At 41.1% G+C, this 23,433-nt stretch overlaps 1 protein-coding gene across 1 annotated transcript in view; it reads right to left on the reverse strand.

The window, feature by feature from the left end:
• Positions 1–23,433, reverse strand: part of FRAS1 (Fraser extracellular matrix complex subunit 1) — a 176,856-nt gene that overhangs the window by 38,504 nt on the left and 114,919 nt on the right. Inside the window, exons 27-37 of the mRNA XM_085308858.1 lie at positions 22,728–22,812; positions 19,766–20,092; positions 14,875–15,028; positions 12,059–12,237; positions 9,328–9,444; positions 5,239–5,353; positions 4,446–4,583; positions 3,794–3,826; positions 2,952–3,083; positions 2,073–2,198; positions 948–1,195 (exon numbers count right to left, since the gene is read on the reverse strand). Coding sequence (XP_085164984.1) covers positions 948–1,195; positions 2,073–2,198; positions 2,952–3,083; positions 3,794–3,826; positions 4,446–4,583; positions 5,239–5,353; positions 9,328–9,444; positions 12,059–12,237; positions 14,875–15,028; positions 19,766–20,092; positions 22,728–22,812 — 1,654 coding nt within the window. The remainder of the gene's footprint in view (positions 1–947; positions 1,196–2,072; positions 2,199–2,951; positions 3,084–3,793; positions 3,827–4,445; positions 4,584–5,238; positions 5,354–9,327; positions 9,445–12,058; positions 12,238–14,874; positions 15,029–19,765; positions 20,093–22,727; positions 22,813–23,433) is intronic.

Below are 23,433 nucleotides of genomic sequence, written 5' to 3' on the forward strand. Positions count from 1 at the left end.
CAGCTCACAACTTTGCATATATGGAAATGGTGTGGCCAATAGGGATGGAGCCAGCACACCAATTGCAGCTCAAATGCATTTTTATTGGAGCAGGCTAGCTACAACCTGACTGCTCAGAAAGCAGCTATCAGAAAACAGAAGCTGGGGTGATGCGATCCACATGAAAAYAGGGCTACATCTCAAGTTGACATTTACATACTTGTCTGTGTAGATTTGCTCACATTCTTGGTACAGACTTGTATTCCTTGGAAAAAACATTCTTATCCTGCCTCATCCCCCGTAGTTCCCTAAGCACCTCTGACAGCCATTACGTTAAGTCTCTCCAGCCATTCCCATGTGCTTTGGTTTCACTCTCACCTCCTCCCTAAGGGGAGGAATGTGCACACCTGTAATCCACTGCCAGTATCTTTGCTGTTAAATCAACTGCTAGGAGCAAGATGTCTTTCTTCTGACTTTCACTAACAGTGTAAGTCTTGTATAGCACAAAAACCCCAGAATCAACTCCAAGCTGCCAAGGAGTGCAGCATCTTGGRTTGCTTAAAAAAAAATCCTCAAGCATGTCCAGAAAAAGAACTAGGTAATTTTGAAAGACAGATGGGACAGAACAGGTAGACAGAAATCATCTAGGGATTATCACTAAGCAAATATGTGTGCTTTATTAACAAGTCTGTTTGGTACCTAAATCTGGGATTAACTCAGTTCTCATGTTAGCATGGCAGTTCACCTCTGTTTCAGTCAAACACAGATAGCTTTAAACCCTGTTGGATAAAAGAGCCCATTATCCCGTTTTTGGCAGCAGTAGTTAAAATACAGTCAAAACTTGAGTTCTCTGCCAAGAATCCACACCAACTGCAGAGAGGGGTATGCTGTGAAGGCTCTGTGGGGGGATTAGGAAAGGGATGCTGGCAGCACTCATTGGGTTGAGGCAGAAATAGACGAAAGCTTACAATATAAGCGAGGTGCAGCCGAGAGAGAGTCACGGAGCTTTTACTAGCCACAGTCATTGCTAACAAGCAGCCTGGGGCCAGCTGTGGACCGTTGTTATCCAGCAGGGACACCTCCACCCTCAGCACTGTTGTCACCATGGTGACACCATCAGTGACAGAGATTTCCATGCTGTCCTCTGCTGTTGACGAACCATCATGTACGTATTGCAGAGCATTTCGAGTGACGTCCTCATAGGTGAAGGTGTCACCTTCCCAAAAAAAATAAAAATTGCACAAGTCAGACTGACTTTGTTCAGAAAACCAATCCAATTCAACTCATTTAAGGCTCTAATTTAGCAAAAAACAGAATCACATGCTTAGCTGGCATTTAATATCATCCTTACAGAGGTGTGAGTTATAAGCGGATTTATTAAGGATTATTTATCATTTATGTTACTGGTATGATTTATATTACAGTATATRTTTATATTATTTATATTACATATATTTATGTTGCATCTTAATTATATTATTTATTAATAGATGCAGGGCAGAGAGAAAGCTACAACTTCACAGTTTCACAGACACAGCAACTCTTCCCTGTTCTCTGAGAGCACAGAGGCCCTCCTTCCTTCCCAGCTTCTGTGTAAGCTTCCATCTGTCATAGATAGATAATGCTTCTATCTCCACATCTTCYGTTTGCTCCACTCTCCTATAGATAGCATTTGTCCATCTGATCACATACTGGAAACTGCCACCACCAAATCAATAGTAAAACTCTTCAGGAGCTTTGATGACTGGCTCACATGTTTACTTGGACACAGGCTTCAGGAGAAAGGTTCACCAAGTATTATGTCAGATTTAACTTCCCATGTAAAACAAAACATGCCTTCTGATTAACTCCTGGTTAGAGTTACCTCAAGACTCTGTGTGTTAACTAGCCCACACATCTTGGCACAGGAAAMACACTGACTCAGCCAGGAATTAGACAACAAACCAAAGCAAAGGGGAAGTGTCTCCCACGCATCCCATTCCACGGTCACACATTTTCAGGCCTCCATCTCCTGCTGCTCAACTGAACTGTCTGTGCCACCAGGCACACGCTGACCCCCTCAYCACCTTTAAAAAGACTTCTGCTCAACTTACCCACTCCCATGTGTTCCTGCACTCCTGCACTGTACTTGAGCACAATGCCGTGGTGGGGAGGTTTCACCAGCTCAAAAAAGAGACCCTCAGGAGCTGTGTCTGTGTCGCTCACCGCCAACTGGATCCCTGTTCCAGGGAAAGAGATCACAAGCTTCAGCATCCTTATTCTCTTAAGCAGGAGAGATTTTCTTAAGTTTTGTGATGTGCTCTTGTGCAGGAAGCCAAAACAATGAATTCAGTCAGTACCTGAAAAGTTGAATTATTCTAGAGCAGTCCTAGGGCAAGCACATGCTGCCTTCACTGAAATAATTAGTCCTCCGATGAGGTTGTATTACAGAACTTACCATCAATGAGGCTCACAAACAAAAGCTATGCAAGCCTGCAGCTTATGAAAGTGATTGTGTGTGTGAGTGCGCATAGAGCAGGGGGTATCTGTAAGAACCCCACAGAACCTCCTGACACCACCAGAAATTAAGTTTTCCTAAACAAAAGTGCAGCAGATCATACCACTAACTAACAGCTAAGACTCCTGCCCCTCAACTCATGAGGTAAATGCAACCTGAGGGAAACGGTGATAAACCCTCTCCCTTGTGCACAGTCCAGTTGAGAGGCCAGCAAAYGTGGAGATTGCAGAGCAGCATAAGGGGGAAAAAACAGAGAAGAAACAGATACCTGAGCCTGCTCTCCTATGCCTCAGCCAACAAATGAACCTGAGTCTTCTCAGTGGTTCCCACTACACCCACACAAGGACAGCTCCTTAGCTAAACGGACAGARATGAGGGAGACTAAAACTCCCCAGTTCCATCCAGGTGGCCTTGTGGCAATGAACTCCAAGGCTGAGGCAGAGCTCTGCCATGCTGTTCCTTCCACTCTACTCACCGATGGCAGCCTTTCCCCCCTGGCTGACCTCCAGGAACGGAGCAGTGATCTGGAAAACTGGAGGCTGTTGCTCCGCGGACAGCAAATGAATGACAAATACCATCTCTGGGGTTGTGTGTTCACCATCAGACACTAAAAACAGTCAAAAACCACACCTGAGTGCAGGGATGTGTTTGCAGGGACTTACCTGGGTAATTCACCCTCCACCACAAATCACCATGCCACATCACTGACTTCCCACTACTTGCCAACCTACCCCTTTGTCTATGGACCCATATACACAATTCAAAAATCCTGTCAACAGTATTCATATTTGCCCTTAAGTCCACCCCTAGTAAGACAAGTACAACTTGGAAGAACCTATGTGTGTGCATGTATACTTATTATCTTCCATATATCTATCAGGTGCACTTGTAAGTCAGATAATAAGGYTCTCCTTGCTAGTGGAACATTTGCATCCCTGCCCAAGACAGTACATGGAAAAGGAAAGACATGTTAAACAAAGTAGTTTATCAGTAGTGATTTAACTATAGAATTATTTCCTTGCTATATTAACTAAAAAAAAAAAAAAAAACTGATGTACATTATACACTGAGGGAAAATAGGAATGAATTAGCCTTGCAGGACAAATTTTAGACAACTAATGGAAAACTGAATTAACTCCTAGCTCCTACAAACACTATTGGGGCACAAGTATATGAATATTCCCCTGGCACATCCATTTTCACAAATTCCTACTGAGATGTGCCTGCACTGGTTGGAAGGCCAAGAAGTAACCGGTAATGTGAAGGGCACAGGGAGGAAAATCTTTTTGGCCAGGAAAGAACACATAACACTCATACCTGTGAATCGGAAGTTCACTGACTCTGGAAGACCTGAAGGGAAAACACAAGCAATTTGTGTAATTGTGGTTAGAACAGGAAAGCACAYGCTGATAGGCAACTCCTAACTGCAGAGCAGCAGCTCAGAGTGCACGACCCACTATCAGCATGGGCAATGCTAAATGCTGCAGTGAACAATGTCATATCCTCATAACTCACTGAATCCTGCTATATTGTCCCACAAGGAGAAATCTTGTCCGAGTCACCAAAAGCAATGGTGAGCTCTTGGAACATTCCCATACACACTGTAACCCACCTCCCCAGGCAAAGGCAGAGGCAAGGGACCGCAGAATGAAAGAAGAGGGAAGACAGCCAACTTTCTCCTGTTCTGCTCTCCAACATACACTGAATCACTGGCAGGAAACGGAGAAAGTGTTTTCCTGAGAAACTGGGCACTCCTGGAAATAGTAAAGCAAGCATAAACTGGTCTTGTCCTGAAATAGCTAGGACTCTTCTCGATTTCAAATAAGAACAAGACAGATTCCCATGTCCTTTGTATAATTGAGGCCTCATGCCTAGTACGTCTGGACATAAACATGAAGTAACTCTGGTTTGGAGAARGACCAGCACTTCAGCTACTCATGGGCACTAGAACAAATGTCCAGCTACTTACCCGCAAATGAGAATGCAATGATCTCTCTCAAGTGAGGAGCTGAAGTTGGCGGACGATACACAATCTTGCCATTGTTTATATCYGCTTGGCTGAAATACCGGACTGGGGAGAGAGGCCTGTCTTTGTGCTCCACAATACCTACAAAGAGCTCAATATTAACAAGATGATTTTTTTGCTTTTTTTTTTTTAAGGCAAGACACCAAAGACCAGAGCTTCTTTTTCTCCCTCCAGGTACTTCTTTTTACATCTTTAGTGGTTGCTGAATGGGTCTGCACCCAGGACAGATTCTGTATATATAATATATAACTATATATATATATAGTTATATATAGTTATATGTATATATAGTTATATAGTTGTGTGTATATATATATATAAATATTAAAATCAAATATAATTATAATAATTATATAATAAATATAATATATATATTCTGCATTGGAAATTAAATAGAGGTTCTTCACTTGTTTTTTTCTTTTTTTTCCAAATGTCTCTCACTAGAGAGTTGAAAATCAGAAAGCYATGGAGTGCAATATTAAATATATTCCAGACAATAATAATAATAATAAAAAATGTCCACACATTGCTGACTAAACAAGCCTAAGAAACTCTTCTTAAGAAAGAAGTTGCTTGAAAGCTAGTGAAGGAGGCTGAACAGATTAACAGATGCCCCACAGAATGACACTGTGAAAAAAGCTAGAAGCACAGCAATAAATTCAGAAKATTGTAAGTTTCAGCACTGAAGTGACATTTTGCAACAACAAAGCTGCCACGTTCTGATTGCTTCACTTGCCTTGGCCGGGAAGCAGAGGGACAGTCACGTTGAACAGGATTTTCTCACTGGAAATCTCCGGGTCTACAAAGGAGAGGTGATGGGGCTCAATCACTGTCACACGGTCCTCCAGCACCTCAACAAACACATTAGACCATGAGCATGAAAGCCAAAACATAGGAAGGGGAGAGAATTTGTTTTGTTATACTTAAATACAAGAGAGTCTTTCCATTTTTATTGGTTTTAGACCTAAAATCGACACGGGATGGGATTGGCTGAACCTTTAGCAAGGCTCTCAGACTCCTGCGGAGTAGGGACTACCTGCAATGAGATCAGAGAAGACATTGAAGCTTGATAATGAGTTAAATTTGCAATAGGGCCAGGGCAAGTCTTAGGGACCATCTAAACACACTTTCACCCCATCTGTAAACCACATTGACTTTATAATGCAGAAACTGAATACTATCATGCTCAACAGGAGACAGCATTATAGAGGATCACATCTATTAAATCTTTCCTTCTGGAGAGTGAGAAAGGGGCTAAAAGCCTATGAAAAAAGAGAAAATCACCTTTTTCTTTATAWAATTCTGAGTTTACTCCTACTTTCAGGCTGCCCAGAAAAGAAGCAGTGTTTTTAGCACATTCTCCAGGCAACGGAGGGGCTAGAGCAGAGGGACTGACTGTGACAATCCTAACCACGCAGTCAGGACGACACAGGGCCCGGTGTTACAGTCTGGCCATGCCATAAGACAGCAGCAAAGACTAGGGTCTCACACTGAGGGAAAGGAAATGTCACCACAGATTATGCAAACTGGGCTGCCCTCTGCACACGTGCAGCCTGCACTGTCCCAGGGGAGTGGAGTTTATTTTTCTCTCTTACAGCAACTAAGAACAGATGAATGAAAATCCAATTTGATTAAAAACCCATTGGATGAAGATATAATTCTTTCCGCAGGTAGTTTACTGGTCTCATCTGAAGTGCCCTGAATGAATTTGCTTTTAAAGGAAATCCTGAAAATTTCCACAGAAACGCAGAGGAACCAAAGGTTTCTCTTTCGTCTTAAATCTGTCTCATAATTGTCTCATTCCCTCCATTCCCAGAGTATCATTAACCAAAGGTGGGCAGTGTGTTATTGGAGTTACGGTGCTGCACAAACAAACTTAAATGTACAAAGGCATTTAACCTGCACACATTTGTGAACCTTAATCCTGTGGAATTGACAACTATGAGAAACCACTGAGTTTAATTTCAGCTGGGTATGAAAAGCCTCCATCTCATTTCATAATTACTAACAAAATATGGAGAGTACAAGCTAAATTAAGGACACAGGCAATTAATTCATCTGCTTCAGAGCATGAGATGATCATCTGCTACAGCTCAGAAACAAATTAGTTTTCCACCTACCACATCTTGCACAGCAAGATATATAGACATATATCAGCAAGATATATTGTGTGTATATATATATATAGTTATATATTATATATACAGGACTGTGATGCCACCCTATCAAACCTGCCCCCATTCTGCTGGCCTCACATGCCAGTCCAGCTGTTGGCCTGGACACTGTAGCAAGGTGAAAGTTCCTGACAGACCAGCTCAGTTTATCACAGGTGCCACCAATCTCCCAAATCAACTCCAAAGGCAGTGCCAAYTCATCTCTCTCTCTCTTCAGTTTTCACTCAAACATATCAGAAGAGAAACCACAGCCTGTGAGTGACTCTTGTAAAGAAGTTAAATAAAACCTCGTCAATCCTTCTTAGATGTGGAAGTGTCACATATCCAGTTAGAATCAAAAGCCACAAAGTTTATTTGCGATACTGACATTGCTATGTACAGCCCTGTATAAAGAGGGCAGGCTTAAAATTAACAGCAGTGTCCCTTTCACATAGCCAGTTTGAGAAGAGTCTAGAGGAGTACCTCTCTATGCTTGCAGAACTGTCCCTCTCATTCACAAAGCCAATCTCCGTTAGCATTTAGCTAGAGAGAAGCTCAYGCTCCTATCACCAGTGCTGTAAGTGTGGGGGAAACAGGTAACTTGATGCATTACTGAAGAAGGAAACAGTATAGATGTATGCCCAGTTTAACCATCAAAGCAGCACTGCACTTCACAGAATCTCAAAAAGGGTAAGGTTGGAAGGGACCTCTGGAGATCATCTAGTCTCCCTTTCTTTGACCTTTCTCAGCAGGACGCACAAAGCCAAGATTTAAGGTATGAAAAGACCTAAAATTTTGTGTTTGCCCTTCCAGCAGGGAAGTCAATCTAATTTTGAAAGACTCTGAAGACAGATTAAACAGAACTCAATCACACTGATGCAAGGAAGTGCAATTTTAGGATGAAAAGATTTAAGATAATGATTGCTTCCTAGTTGTCTCCAAGGCATATTTCTCTCTCTCAAAGGTAGCACTTGCAGGTAGCAAGCCATCCCCTCAGTAAAACATGTTTTATGGCACTACTGAATTTTGTGCTGTGTAATTGGCTATAAAATCCAGCACTGCACAGCTCAGTCAGATTCCTCTCCCGTGAATTTTGTCAAGTGACAACAACCAAAAGTCTAAAAGAGAAAGAAACATCATCRGCTATCACTCCAAGTAGCAGTCTGAGGGTGTTTTATTATTACCTGTATTCTAAACCCTGACAAGGCCCTTGCGTCATGGACTGTTCACTAATTTCTCTCCAATAGCTTCCTTAAGCCCCTCCTGGCCACAGGCCTGACAGGCCTTGCCAACTTATGAGTCCACCGCCTCCCCTGAGAAGGCTCCTCCTGGGAACCATGGCACCCAGGAGGTCTGCCACATCTGCTCTCCTGCATGGGCCTCTCAGAGCACTCTTGTCTGCCACGGAGTGCCTGAGGGCACAGGCTTTCTGTTTGACAGCATCCTGCTGGCATGCTCTAAATAAACCATCARGAACAAATAATGCCAAAGATGCCTGCACACTACCTCCAAGCTTGTAGACTCAGCTCTCCGAGAGCACAGCTCCTGCCTGAAGAGTTGGCCTCAGCTCCATTCACATTTCTCACAAGTGCTTCCCTATGCGTTATTTTTCATAGCCTGTCCTGGCTCGCTCCTATCAGCTCAAGACAGCTGTTTAGTGGATTATGTTCTCAGCCCCCCTCTGAAACCCCCACTGACCACAGTAAGGCTAYATGGCCAAGTTGATGCCAAAACCAGACCTCCTGCCTTTAGCAYGGTTCTCTGAGAGTCCTGATGGGCACTCTAGACTTAGCTCCCCTGCAGCCCACACGCTCCATTTCCCTGCAGAATCAAAGAACAGGGGAGAATAGAAAAAGGAATGGAGAAAGCCAGACTTCACCACCACCCCCACACTGGGGACATGGAGGAGGCATGCACCAAAGTCMGAGTACTCACAAAATCAGCTTTAAACTTGAAGATCATCTTTTCAATTAAAAGAATCAAGAAAATAGCCAYGTTAGAAAGAACACTGTGTTAACAAAATGGTTGTTCCCAGCGCTGATGCTTCAAGAAAAGGTAATTCAGTTCCCTGGACGCAGACAAAACGGGCTTGTCTGAAAGTTTTCCAGACAGATTATAATCTGTGTTCCTGATGTTAAGATGATGGATGAAAACTTTCTGATGTGAGTGGACTACAACTCCAATAAATAAGGTTTGTAGTGGAATTACTGAGATCTATTCATTACAGTTTCTTTAACCCACCATTCTTCATTCTTGTCCTTCTTAACAGCTGCTCAAGAGTGTTCTGAAAATACTAAGATTTCCATGAAAAGATGTTAAAAATATTTTTTCTTTTCTCTCGCCCTCTCCCTTCCAATTTACACATTCATCACATCTACTGAGTTTCTAAACTTTTTTGTGGGGGGTGGTGAGTCTTTTAAAAAACAAACAAACAAAAAAAACCCCAAAACCACATTTTTTCTTCTAACCTGTCTATGCTTTTTTTCATTTAGGTCTGTTTTCTACTCCACTTATCTGGTGCATAATCTCTGTTCTTTAGATTTAGTTCAATCTTTGAATCATGAATCAATGTTTAGCAATTATTACTACTCTATAGGAGGCTCTGCTCCCTGTGCGCTAACATAACAAGAGCAGCAACACAGCAAACAGCAGTCGTTTCAGTTCACACTTACAGCCATGTGCAAAGAGGAGCCGAGTGAAAGCTGAGGTGCTCTGGGAGTCCGTGGGAGAATGGCAACGTTGAAGATGTGGGTTTCCAAGTTGGCTGGCGGAGCTGCAGAGCTAGATACCTGGGAAGGAGAGATCACGTGAATGGACACCTGACAAAGGATACCATTGCATTTCCAGACTAGTTTCATACCTTCCCTCTCCTCTCTTCCTGGAAGGCGAAGACAAACACCCTTCCATCAAATACCAAATCTAAAGTACCAATGCATGATAACTGCTAGGAACTAAGGCTTTTATATGCAATCATTTTCTCCATTATTGCCTGTACAATCTGTAAATGGCTTATTTCTTTATTAACATGTTGAAAGACATCTCTGTTTGCCAATTCCCTATCTTCAGTTACTCATGCCCCCTGTCCTGCCTCAGTTTTGCTGAATTTTACCTCAACTGTTTGTATCTCTTAATGGAATTCCTCAGCACAAGAGCAGAAATGATAATGGGTTTTTAAATCTTCCCTCCACTCAAAATGACCACTGGCTGTGCCGCAAAGCTGAAAATAACTGGTCTTCTAACGACGGCAGCACCGATCCTTGGCAGTGACTCTTTGTGATGCCTACAAAGACACACTTTCCAAGAGAGGCTGTGCTTGGGTTTGACACAAGAGACCCATGCAGATTCCAGACACCACTACAACACTAAAATTAATCCAGTTACATCTAAGTTATTGTAGCACGCTTGCAGTAATGACATGTAAAGCAAATAAACAAAGTTAAGTCTGTAAAAATTCAGAGGACCAATGCCATCCAACAGAGATAAGCCTGTAAAAATTGACAAAAACCCTGAGATAACGCAAGCATCCAAAGATCTGCGGTCCCCTCTTTGCTAGACTCAGTTACAGGTTTATCTTTTGCTAGGTATGTAGTTTTATTGACTACAAGAGAACTTAAGCCCTTCATGAGCAAGAATGGACTTCAGCACATCCTTGATTTTAAGAAAATGCATAAAAATGTTCTGCTGAATTGAACAGAATTATTTTAGCCATTTGTTAGACCTGTTTTGAGTGGCTGTCTGAAGGGTAATTGCCAAAGTACTACTGAAAATGTGTCAGCCTTTCCTATGATGCCCTAATCCACCACTCAAGACTCAGACAGACGTGTTATGGTCTTCTGATGTGATCTGTGTAATCATGGCTTCCTCTCTCATATGTAGTTATCACTACTGCACCAAGATACTAAAAACATTCAACTCATGCAAAATGCATACTCTGTAATAGTAACACAGCAATTAAATTAAAAATTAGCTTGTTCAACATCCGACACTCACAGCTTCCTCATTATCACTTATGTTAATTACTTTAGAAATTACCTTAATTGCCTCTCCGATGCTACAGGAATACCTTCTGAGTTGTTAACTAAATTGTTGTGAGTGTTCATGTTGGCTGAGTGTTATGGGATGCTGTTAAACCTTTCAAATAAACAGTAAGGACCTGCTTGAGGAATTTTATGGCCACTAAGCCYGTGGGGAGGTGGGATTTATTTTTATATTACATCTGCTGGAGGGTATTTTTACCATTTGTCTGTCTGCAAGAAGGAGAGTAGTCTGCAGCAAAAATTAAGGTATTARTTGAGGGACTCCTGGAAGCAGGAGGGCTGCTTGATTTGGGGGCTTACAAAACAAACCTAATTAAGAAAAAAATTACTTAGCACATTTTGTACTTGGAGTAAACACTACAGGTTTTAGGAGAGAACGATGTATTGTGGTGTCATGCAGAACCAAGAAGTCAAACTTCCTGTCGGAAGTGCAAATGCAACTGAATACTTATGAGGGCATCAAAACCTTCAGGTTAAGAGCTGCAGTAACACACCTTGCACAGGGAAGTCTTCTCACAGAGATACCTGGGACAGTGGCAAGCTAAAACCATTTCCTGTTCCTATTTCTTCCCAGAACAGGTCCCCTCAGGCCAACCCCAAGCACAACAGCAGGGTTCCAGAAGAAAGGAACCATCCCCACAAGATAATCCTGCCCYGCAGGCATACAGCTGATGGAGAAGTGATCACCACAACAGAAAGAATCAGTCTCTGATGTGTAACTGTGCCATGTTCACCTACTCTAACAAGTCTGCTGGTTTCATCCTGCAGTAATTACAAGTGTACATCTGTTTGTTTGTTCACTCTGGGGACTCTTTATCTCATGAAGCTTTCCTGCCCAGACAAGCTAGCAGGCTGGCACTAGAGCAGYGTCATTCCTTTCCTACAGAACCCTCTTCTATCCAATATGGAGTTTTTCTAGGGAAAATCAGGTGGGCTGTTATGTTAACAAGTCAACTRTTAGATGCTACTCGAAAGACAGTTTTCCCCAGATCTGCAGTATGGCCTGTGATTTGCCATCCAGAAGGTTAAYGTCATCATACGAGGATCAGCACTGCGGGAAACTGGCTGGCTGGCTCCACTGCCACAGGTCAAACCTGGTGATCCACACCCAGGGAAAACTCTCTTGGTAAACACGCACATACACATTTACAAACAACACATATACACACGTCTATATTTAAATACGTATACGTATTTACATGCATGTGTTTCTCTGTGTATATGTGTTCATGTTTATATGTATATGTATATATTAAAACTTTGTGTCATAAAATACTGTCATTCAGGGAACAGCAGACCAAGTAATCTCAGAGAAAAATGCCATCAGAACTGCTCTGGAACCTGCTGTGAATATGACAACAAGTACCTGGAATTGGAAGGAATCAYTCTCCACTTGAGATCCAGAGTGCCTGTACCACACAATGCCTTCATTGATGTCCTGCTGGGTAAAAGATGTTGTAGGCGAGACTGCTCTTCCATCAGGCAAAAGCTGCCATGAGTCTGCTGGGCCATCTGCTGGCATTGGGACCAGGAGCACTACTTCACCTGGGAAAAGTAGAGATGAACAGCCAGGGTACGCTCATGAGAAAACAAGGGGGAGGAGGATGCTTTTYCACCAACTCTTGAGCATATTAAGGAAAGTGTCCTCATTCATCTTCACTGGTTTTGGTTATATATAATTTAACTGCTATCTAAATAACTTGAGTTAGTTGTGCATTGCTAGTCTCTTAACAGATTTTGAAAGTATTCCTCATGGCTACTAGTTCAGAACCACATATATTATAAATCACTTTCACTCTCCTTTCAGCATTAATCATTCTATTATGCAAAATACTCATCATAAGCTCTCTCAGTTCATTTCCCAAAACCATATTCAGTGAGAGTAATAAAATAATTCAGCAAGCTGAAATATACTTCTGTTTTATCATCAAACTCTACCCTAATATTCCCTTATCAGYGAAATCCACTAATCTAATTACATTCCCAGTCTGATGCTTCTGCTCATGAGAGTTCACTACATTAATCTCTGAGTGATTTCAAAAGATGTTACTCACACACTCAAAGGAGTTAGGACCTGCAAGTTTTTTACCCMTCCGAAAGTAAGATCAGAAACAATTAGAGCACACAGTAGCTTTAAGGAAGATGCAACTCTGTGATGCTTGCTTAATTTATAATGACCATTTCATTTGAAACAAACAAAAAAAAATGGAAAAGCACCTATTGAATCATTATACATATTTCATTACAATGAAATGTAATTACACATTACAATTACATTACAATCACATTACAATTTCAGGCAATTTATGCCTGAAATACATGGACCTTATAGAGTTGCAATTTCCAGAGCTGTCTAGAGGACTTAGGTATTGTGATATATGATTTATTCTTTTTAAAGAGACTGGACACTTGTATCATTTTTAATTGGCTTTCGAGATTTCATCATCCAAGAATGCGTGCCAAATGGAACAGCTCAGGGTATAACAATAGCTACTCTTATATAAATGTGTGAAAAAAACCTTGAGGCATCCTACATGCCTAGAAGAGAGCCAGGGAGGACAGTGATTCTGCATCTAGCAACAAGACAAGAGGTTCACCAAAAAGAGATCATTAGAAAGATTCACTGCTCCCTGGCACCCAACAGTACAAAACCAAATCAACTCTGCAGAAGAAAAAGATCTGGGCAGAGAGAGAGGTTTTCTCTTCCTCGAGTCAATCCCTTTCATTTCATTGCAGGGTCTTGAAATAAAGGATAAGGAGCATCCTTAGTCTATACATTTGTGTTACAGAAATGTAGCAGCCAATTCTGAACTGGTTTTATTTCTTATCTAAAATCCAATGATATATTTTTCTACAGGTATGAATATCTTTTTCATGAGTCACATTCTAAGATAGGCAGATAAGCCGTCCWTCATTAAGGATCCATTTTCTATGTTTCTCTGTCTTGAATTTTTCCTTTCTGTGAAATACTTTACATGAAACTTTGAAGCTTACTGATTCCTGCTGCTTATTCCTCACCTGAAACTACAAACCTGTTTACATTACTGCAATTAATTACAGAAGAGATAATTATGATGATACAAATACAAAATTGTAAGTTTTGGTTAGGGTTAGGCAGCAGGAGACRAACTCCTCAGAGAAAAATTCTTGTTTTCAAGTAAATGCTTATTAAAAAGGTAGCCCATCTGCAGAAAACCAAAGGGAGAATACAAATTAACTATTCTCTTCTAAACTGCAGGAATAACATRATTTCTGTTTTCACCAGGTGCTGGCAGCTGTTAATTTTATCCAGCTCAGCAAATAAATAGCAATGATACTGTTTCATGCAAGTTCCAAGCATGTTATTTAGAGACATGATTCTAGTGAAGAAAATGATAACTCTGATGAAGAAAACAACATTTTTYTTTTCTGCTCATAGTTGCTTCCCCTCCACATATAGCATCTTCTCTTTTCCATCAGCTTCTCTGAATCTGTATCTCAGTCACAAATCTCATTACCTCCTATCCTCCTTGGCCTGGCTCCAGAGCATATTCTGAAATCTGCAGYTCTACAGAATGGGGAAAGTATTTGCAAACTTGTAAAAGTAGTTACTCTGAAATATGAGATCAGAGACTCTTAATAGRAGTTTAGAGATGAGAATTATATATGGATGAAAATGTCACCAATTTCTGTTTGAGTCAAAACCCCTTGCATTATTAAAAATCAAATGTAAAAGAGTTTGAGAAGTTCTTCAACTGTTCAAGGTACATTTGCTCAGTAGTTTCCAGAGAAAGATGTTACTCCACRCTGCTCTGAAACCAAACATTCATCACAGAATACCAACTTTCAGCAGTGAGTGAGTTTCTGCTCTCATAAGGCTGTAAAGCCACTAGAATGTCACTAACCTCAGAGAAACACCATTACTAGGAAGGACAATAGTGTTTCATTACTTCACATGCTCACTTGAACTAACAAAAGCARTATGAGGTTAGCAGCACTTATTCARTATAGTATTGTATGAAAATATACTCTAAAATGCTACTAGTTGTGAACAAAATACCATGAAAGAATCACACTCCAGTATGTCTCTGCAGAACCTCATCTTCCTCAAAAGTAAGAAGAATCCTGCACTTTTATTTAGTCATGTGAGGAGAAAGCAACAAATTACAGCTCTTTTTCGACAGCAACTCCAGAGGAATTTACCGTATCTTGGCTGGTCCTTGACGATGCTATAGATTATCTCAGAGTCACGAGCACCGGGCACCTCAGCCTGCAGAATTCTCTTGGAGATCTGTAGCATGCCTCCCAGGGGCACCCAGACCAGGGAGTTTGTCACCAGCTGAGGGCGTCCGTCACTCTGCATTGTGAGGAGATCAGCATGAAAGGGCTTAGCTCAATGTCAGCTATGCTGCGTTGATGGAAATAATTTTTAAGTAAAAAAGATGAGGTGGAGCATTTTGGAATTTCTTATGCACACAACCCTGGTTGTCTGCTTTAAGAAAAGCGTATGTATTTTTAACTTACATCCCTAGGACCTAACTCTCCCTCTGCTGAACTGATCTTGTCCACTAAGACTTTAACTTCCTACTTCTGACCCTAAACCTTCCTGATCTCAGTATCTCCCCAAAATTATGTCCTTTATCATCATTCTCAGTCTCTTCCCACTTGCTTTTTGACATGTCTTTACAAAATTTATCTCCATGACGCAGTGGAAAATAATTATCCAGTCCACTGGACTAGTTTGACCGGATAYACATTGTTTCTTAATTCTCCATTTTATTTCTAAAAATACACACCTTTCAAGCATGCTTGTAAAACAACAAGCCTCACACCCATTCAAAAGAATATACAAATAACATCTCCGATATCTTTATGCACACATGTACTGTTATCACTTCTCTATGGGCAAATCCAGATTCAGAACCAACTTCATGCTTTTTGACCAGAAGACAAGGAACAGGGTTTTTTCACCATTAATTCCCGAGAATTTTTCGCAACTATGGGAGTCTTGTATGTGTAAGTCTATATGTTAGTTGACTTAAGATGATGCTAAACAACTTTGCTTARCAGTAGTTTTCCAATTGGAAATCAGATTTATGAGTTTTGCTTTCTTTGACAGCTCACTTTCTGTTGGACAGACCACCACAATCCTTGTGACCTCTTCAGTGCTATGGTCCTCTTTTAGAAGTTCAACTGCTGTAAGTGTGTTTTCCATTCTTGATTTCTATGGATTTCACCTTGAAACCAGCTATGGTGAACTTTTAAATGCCACATAGTCTCAGACTGTGTCAGGCGAACAATTTATCAGCACAATGTTTGCTTTGTTTTTTTGAAGAACTTAAGAAATAAGTCAGACCTATTCGCAGCCAAAAGAACCCTGCCAATATACAGAATAGCTTTCCTCTCAGCTTATCGATTAGATTACATCATGACACAGATAGGTCTTKAAGAGAAAAGTGGAACTCTGGAACAGGAAACAAACAACGTGAAAAGGTCAGAAAGGTCCCTGGATTTACTGTGTGAGGAAAGAAAAGAGAGACTAGGTGTACCTCAGAGACTGACAGGCAAAAGTCACTGTTTGGAAATAAAATATTTCTAAACACAAGGCTGTGATTTTGCTATGAACATGGAACCCTTCTACTTTTCAGTAATTAAATGATTAAATGTGTCTTCACTGGCCACATTAAACCAGTCAGGCATTTTCTAATGCTGTTTCCACCTTTGATGCTGCAGTTCTGCTGACTAATAAAAATACACTCATGAGACAGCTCTTTTTGCTTAACAGTCTTTTCACATACACAAATTACTGTCTGATCTGAATGCTCACCCAGTGTTCAGCAAAACAGCTAGACTTGCATTAAATTTTTTTACTGGCGCCTGAGCACACAGTTGGCAAACATGGGAATGAACCAGTTGCTCAAGAAAGGTGTTTTCAGAGTGCCCAGAAGCTAACATCCTTCCTGCTCACTGCTTCAGCTACCTGCTCCCAGGCAGGGCAAGATTCATTGCCTGGCAGTATCTCAGAAACAAACCTTCCCTAGACGAATCTCCCCGGGCAGTCCAAGGACAGTTCAGCCTCAGAGGCATGCACGCTTRCGTCATCTCATCACAACGGGCAATGAGTGCGCTCTGCAGGGCAGCTGCAGAAGCAGTCGATAGGTTTGGTAAATCGGGTACGTTCTGGAAGACCCTAGGGTTTTACAAAGTGACCTGACAAGAGCTAAGACGCACACCTGAAACAAGCCTCTCTTATCCTTCCCCTGCATTCAGCTCAGTCTCTCAGACGGTCTATATCTCATTAGCAATGAACACACCTCATGCAAGCAGGCCTGACCCCCTTTCACCTGTACTACAAGGCTTGAGACAGTGTTTTCTAGAACACAGGCTCACACTTCCCCATTGGAGTACCACTGGTGGGAAAACAAATCTTCCACCAAAAAATAAGCACCAGCAGGTCTCAGATTAACTTTACAGAAATTGTAATTGTTAGAGAACATCAACAGAAATATACAGCAGTGCAAAGCATTATCAAGAGTTCTCAAAATAGAGGCTAGGTGTTCAGGCTGCAGTATATCATGAAACATTCGGATATGGGCAAATGCAGAAAATCATGCTGTCAGCAGCCAAATGGACTATTAAAAAAAAATTGCAGAAAACTAGGCACATAGGCACACCCATTGCAAGTAAACAAACCCCTCTAATTCATAATATTTGAAAGGTTATGTTCTCCCTTCTTTTATGTTTTTGCATTCACACTGCAGTGCTTCTGTGGATTAATGTCCTAAAATTTTATGCTCCCCAGAAAAAAAAAGAATCCTAGAAATGTCCTTTAACATTAGTATGTACTACATAAAACCGTTCAGCWGTATAGTATAAGAAGCTCTATGCACTTAGGTATGTAACCTGGRTTTAGAAACCAAACTCTAACCCCCCACACTTCTAGCCAGGGTTGTACCAGGCTCAACAGTCTTTGGATGAAAACCAGGAAAAGAAAAATGTGTCTTTGCATGTGTGTCTCAACAGCAACTTTTCAGAAATAAGCCCTGCATCCATTTCATCTCCCAAGGCTACTGTACAAAGACAATAATTAGGATGAGGCAGAAGCTGGGTGGCTGCCAACTCTACCCTCACATTAAACATTGCTCTGCTCTCACCTCTATCACCGCCTTCATTCTTCTCCATAGCCAAGAGTGCACAGAGAAACTCGGAAAGATAACGAGAGACAAGGGAGTGCAAAACTGGCTAGTGAAAGAAACTATACTCAGCAATTCACTCTCCTTGGCATTTACAACAAGGACCTGCCTAATCAACAGCAGGAAAAAAAATGTTACAACCGAGTGGTTTCCAACATTTTACAGTCCTTCTGCTCTCCTCCAGGCTCCTTAGGGCCACATAAGTAATCTGGGTAAGTAAACCACAGGTGGGGCTGCTCTCATTCCAGGAGTCTGAATAACTCAGCACCAGCCTTCTAAGCAATCCTGTTTTGATTTCCAGACTGATTAATTATCATTAATTACTACTTCTGCTTCAAGAGTACCCGCAGGGTCCAAAGGAAATCTCTCCCTCCTTGTGCTAGCTACATACAGACACACATAGTGCCTATAAACCTTTCTCAAAATTCTCAGGCCCAAGGAGCTACAACAGACATCTAACACAGCAGAAAAGACAACAGAAGAAGGGTAATATCATCTCCTCTTGGTTCTTTTTTATAGAGTGGGTGCACACAAAGATCGTTTAATTCTCAGATCCACGCACAAAAGGACTCCCTGTAGTGGACCATTTCTYTGGTAGCTGTGGTTTTTTTTCTTATTCCTCTTTCACATTTACTAAGAGATAAGCATATTCTCAAGTTTTCTGCATATTTTATTACAATACTACAAAAACAGAACAGAAATGCTTGCAAGTACTTAAGCAACTTTATTTTTTTTTGAAAATCTGTCACTCAATTTGTATAGATTGCATGCTTTCTTCAGCTGGGATTTGCTTCAGAAACAAACGGATAAAGCACCACTATTTCTACTTTCTACCCTATAGAATTTAATACAAAGTGACATTCCATGTCCAAATACAGAAGTGACAAATGGCCATTTTTTAATTGTGAACTGCAGTAAAAGCAAGAAACAGAAACAAAAATACTTAACAGTAATTTCTGAGTGCTAGGTATCTGTGCCTTGTCTATGAAATCTACCAAGCATAACAACGTATGAAGTGGAAGATTTCAGTGGAGCAACACTTAGTGAAGTGTTCCTAACCTTTGATCACCATGGTCGGAGTACCAATGCTATGTCTTTTTAACCAAGCTGTGTAACTCATTTAGGTTCCTTTCCTTGCTCTTTCCCTGAGACCTGTCCGTCCTTCATGTAAGCCTATCTCTTCCCACATTGCAGGTCTGACTTCAGAATTCTCATTTGTTGTGTTACATTCTATGACAGAGGAACCTTCTTTCCTCATAGGGGTTTTCTTCCTAACCTCTCTCTGGCCTCATTTCATTGAACGGTCTAATTGGTATCTGTGAAGTCAGTCCAAATGTTCATTTCAAACTTGGACAGAAATGGCCCCATTCAGAAACATATCCACCCRCTAAAGCAGTTCAAATACTATTGCTTATCTAAAATTTGCTCTAGCTCCTGAGYGCTGTAAGTTGCTGACCCAGATCCCTGTTGTGTAACTCTTTTGCCTTTGGCAGAACTTCAGATTCAAATGCAAGAATTTTAGTGAGCCTCCTGTCTCTCATATCATACTCCTGCCAAGCCAGTGACTGGTTTTATTACTTCTCCAGCCTTCTCTTTCCCTCTTCCACTCATTCTCAAATTTATTGTCCTTATCAGGCAACAAAACTCTCACTTATAAATCCAGAAGAACTGTTCATCAAGTAACTGCGGCCCTTGAATTTTCAAGGCTGCACAATTCAAGTTGAACTGTTCCTGTTCCAAATGAAAAACTCAGGTGACCTGCAAACCTCCATCAATTCATCACTTTCCACTATCTCTGACCAGAGCCTGTTGGTAATGCAGGATCTGTGACACCTCAGGGATACAGTGATTCTTCTCCAGACTTCTCATTGGCTTAAGAGGATTTATGTCATAGCACATACCTTGGGAGCAATCTTAATGTGGAACAGGATGTTCTGGAAGTGGTACCCATCGTTCACTTGCAAAAGCATTGTGTCATCCYGGCTGTCAGAGTCATCGTGAGCATAACGTAGGAGACCCCTGGCAAGGTCACTGAGGTGAAATACGTGGACTGAAGAAGCCAAGTCCCTAGGAGGTTTGACCAGCTGCCCATGGCGTGGGGGCTCTAAAACCATTAGCACTACATCTTGAGGATTGTCACCATCTCTCATACCCAGCAACACGTCTGTTATAGTTCCAGTTTCCCCTCTGCTGACGAGGAGAGCCTCATTTCTGAGAACATACGGGGCCTGAAACACAAAAGCAACTCTTAGCTGTTTGCTAAACCATAGCAATTTGATGATGATCAAACTCTGAAAAGAAAGATGTGGAGGTTAAGGAAATTAGTTCATCTCTGAAAGACTCCTACTTCTAAGCAACAGGGAATCACTCTCCATACTTTCCTCCACATTGGCAGATCTAAGAATATCTAGCAATTTAGGGTGACTTAATTACATTAGAGCAGGTTTCTCTTGCTACAGCAAGCTTATAGCAAGAAAAAACCTCAGGAAATTTGTAAGCAAGCAATACAGTTATCAGTTAGAGTCTGCATGAATAACAGATGAGGGACACAATTTTGCTCTACTCCTTTCCACAGAAATTCAAACGAAGATGTTCATTTCTTCAACTATTTTGGAACAACTATGCTTTATATATATGTCAGCATGCCCAACTGGAATTCAGACACTTCAGATGATGAAGACTTACTCATGGGAATAACAACTTCAGGGTTGGGGAAGAGTGATATACCATATTTCCCACATGTATATTCTATACCTCTGGTAACTTTGACCTTTTTTGAAGCACTAATGCTTGAAAACAAGATCCAGCATAACCTGCACATCTGCTTAAAAYGGTCTGTACAGAAGGGAAAACAAAAGTAAAAGAGAGTATCAGATTAGGGAGAGTGGCTTACACAACTGTGAGTCAAAGTGGTAGGCAGAAGCATGAATAACGCTTCTAAGTAAAAATGAGTCAATTAACACCAAAGGATATGCTTTTGCTTGTCTGGAACTGATAAAGTCCACTTCAAAGACAGCAAAACCACAAGTCAGCTCTGATGACTGGCTGTCATCAGCATCATTGCTTGTTTATTTTCAAAGACTCCACATAGCCTTATTCATCCAAGAAAGAAAATCAGCTACAGTCCACATTTCTCAAGGTTCAGACTAGTTCCTTAGTACTTCATTGTCAAGAAAGCTGTGAAGAGGTTTAAATCTGCAGTCTCTATTGATCTCAGTAAACACCATTCACCATTGGTAATACCTTGCCTTGGGAGGGGGGAATGATCCTGCAGAGACAAAGTCAAAACCCTAGGAACATTCCTTCAGAGAGCTAACTGCTGTCACCTCACCTGCGTACAATTGATCAGGATTATTAAGGATTGACAGACAAAATTCCTACTATTAAACTTCACTTATGTACTCTGGGGCAGTAACTGCAGCTCCTCCTCAGGTGCATGTCCTACTGGGGTAAACAAGAGATTACACTGAGCAAAGATTTCAGCACCAACCAGAATCAATACATCTACAACAGGATCAAAACCTTGAGTTTGTATTGCACTGAAGGTCAAACTAGAACTCTCTGAATTTCAAAAGTTATGAAATGACTAATAGAAAATATAATAATTAAAAGTAACAAATTGCAATTAAAAATAATTCCTAACCATGAAGCCATCACCTCTCTAAGATCCCAATASAGAAAGATACCAAGCACTGTAAAGTCTCATGACTGGCAGAGAACCACAGAGATTCTGCAACTCAAAAGGTGTTGTTGCCTCTACGAAACACTAAATGCATTAATTTGGACCCTTCCATTGGTGACTGCAGTGAGCAAGTCAGGTCCATTTACACTTAGATGAAGATAATAYGGCTTGACTGTAACTGGAAATCTGGCTATCGTCCTTTTTGTTTTTAGTGCTGACTCCCTATTGCCTACAAGCCTGACTTAGCATCCATTCTTACAGCGAAGTAATTTAAGAAATTAACTTCTTTAATCACTCCACTCATGGGCGGGTTTGCGTCCGAAGGTGCTGGTGCCATCCTGTGCTTCACGCTCAGTATAGTAGGAACAGAGCCAGCAGCTCAAGTCAGTGATGAATCTCTGAGGGGGAGGGGGGGCACAGTAAGACTTTTTGATAGGCTGACTTGGACCCATGCAGCTAGGGCTAGGTTTGAACAACTCACTCCTTCTGCAATGCTGTACTTCTCCCCTGCATGTATATCGCATGTGCCTCTTCATGCTTTGTCTTTCAGAGAGATCACTCTTAGAAAAGGAGTCCTGTATGTACTGCCTCTATGCAGTCTCCTGGGGAGGCCACTACACAACACTGTGCTACAGATTTTAAATAACAGTAATGAGACAGGGACAGTTGACAGTACCATCAACTTGACTATAGTATTGAGTAGTTTAGGAGACACACATAAGGAGAAAGCACCACCTGAAATAGTTTGTGCTCATTTAATTCCCAGCTGCCCTGGAACACGGCATTTAAGAAAATACTCTCAACTATCAAAGCATCCCTACCACAGAGATCAATCATCATTCAACTGCCCTGCAGTAAGAGGCTGAGCAACTAGACCATCCACTGATCAAAAGAATAATTTAAACAGTAGGGACTCCTTAGCTCTCACTGATAATTGCTCTATGATTGCACAGCTACAATTCCCCGTACAAACAAAATTACATGGGTCAGCTTCTTCTTTCACTTAACCCAGTCCAGTTCTTTCAAATCACTGTTGACTGCATTGCAACTAAGTGACAGTTGAATCTAATGCGACCTGAACACCAGCTACTGTTCTAACCAGCTCTTCTGTTATCACTGCAAGAAACCAGGGCTCTAAAAGGTACAAAAAATGAGGTTGTTTCCAAACTTTGTTAAATTACCTGTGTTGAAAGTGCTTGAATGTTGACCACCTCAGGCTGGGAGAAGAACTGTTGATCGCTGACCTTCAAGGAAAACTGCCCTTTCCTAAACAAGTCCCCAACAACCCAAAAACAGAGGATAATATAGATGAATGAAGTGTTCTCACAGGACACAATGACGATAAACTATTACATATTTAGGAAAAATGACTCACATAGTGACAGATGCTTTAGATTAAGTTTCTGCAGTTATGTCTTTATAGGATCTTTTCTGAAGATTCACAACATGTAATAAAATACTRTCATCTCCTTTCAAGTATGTAATAACATACCCTCATTTCCTTTAACTAATGTTACCTGCATARATGATTTGTCCAAGATTAAGTGCTGATTCTAAATGCTAGCTAGTCTCTGCTAAAGAAAAATGCCATTTACCTGGCTTCAACTCAGCAGTTCCCATTCTTTAGTATCTATGCTTCCTACTTACTTTTTCAAAATGGCACCCTTGAACAAAACACCTTGAGCATAAAGAAACTGTTTTACTCAAGACAAGATCCTGATAGCTATTGTGATGATCAGACAAGAAAGAAAAAAGCCTGATACAAAACCACATGCCTTAGGYCTAGTGAGCATCCTTGGCATCAGAGGGACACACTGAAAGTCTTATTGAAAATAGTGAGTCAAAGCACGCTTTAATTTATACAATTAGAAATCTAGAAGAATTCCA

The sequence above is a fragment of the Rhea americana genome, unplaced genomic scaffold (genome assembly GCF_003343005.1).
Source record: "Rhea americana isolate MKP2758 unplaced genomic scaffold, rheAme1 scaffold_284, whole genome shotgun sequence".
Taxonomy (NCBI): Eukaryota; Metazoa; Chordata; class Aves; order Rheiformes; family Rheidae; genus Rhea; species Rhea americana.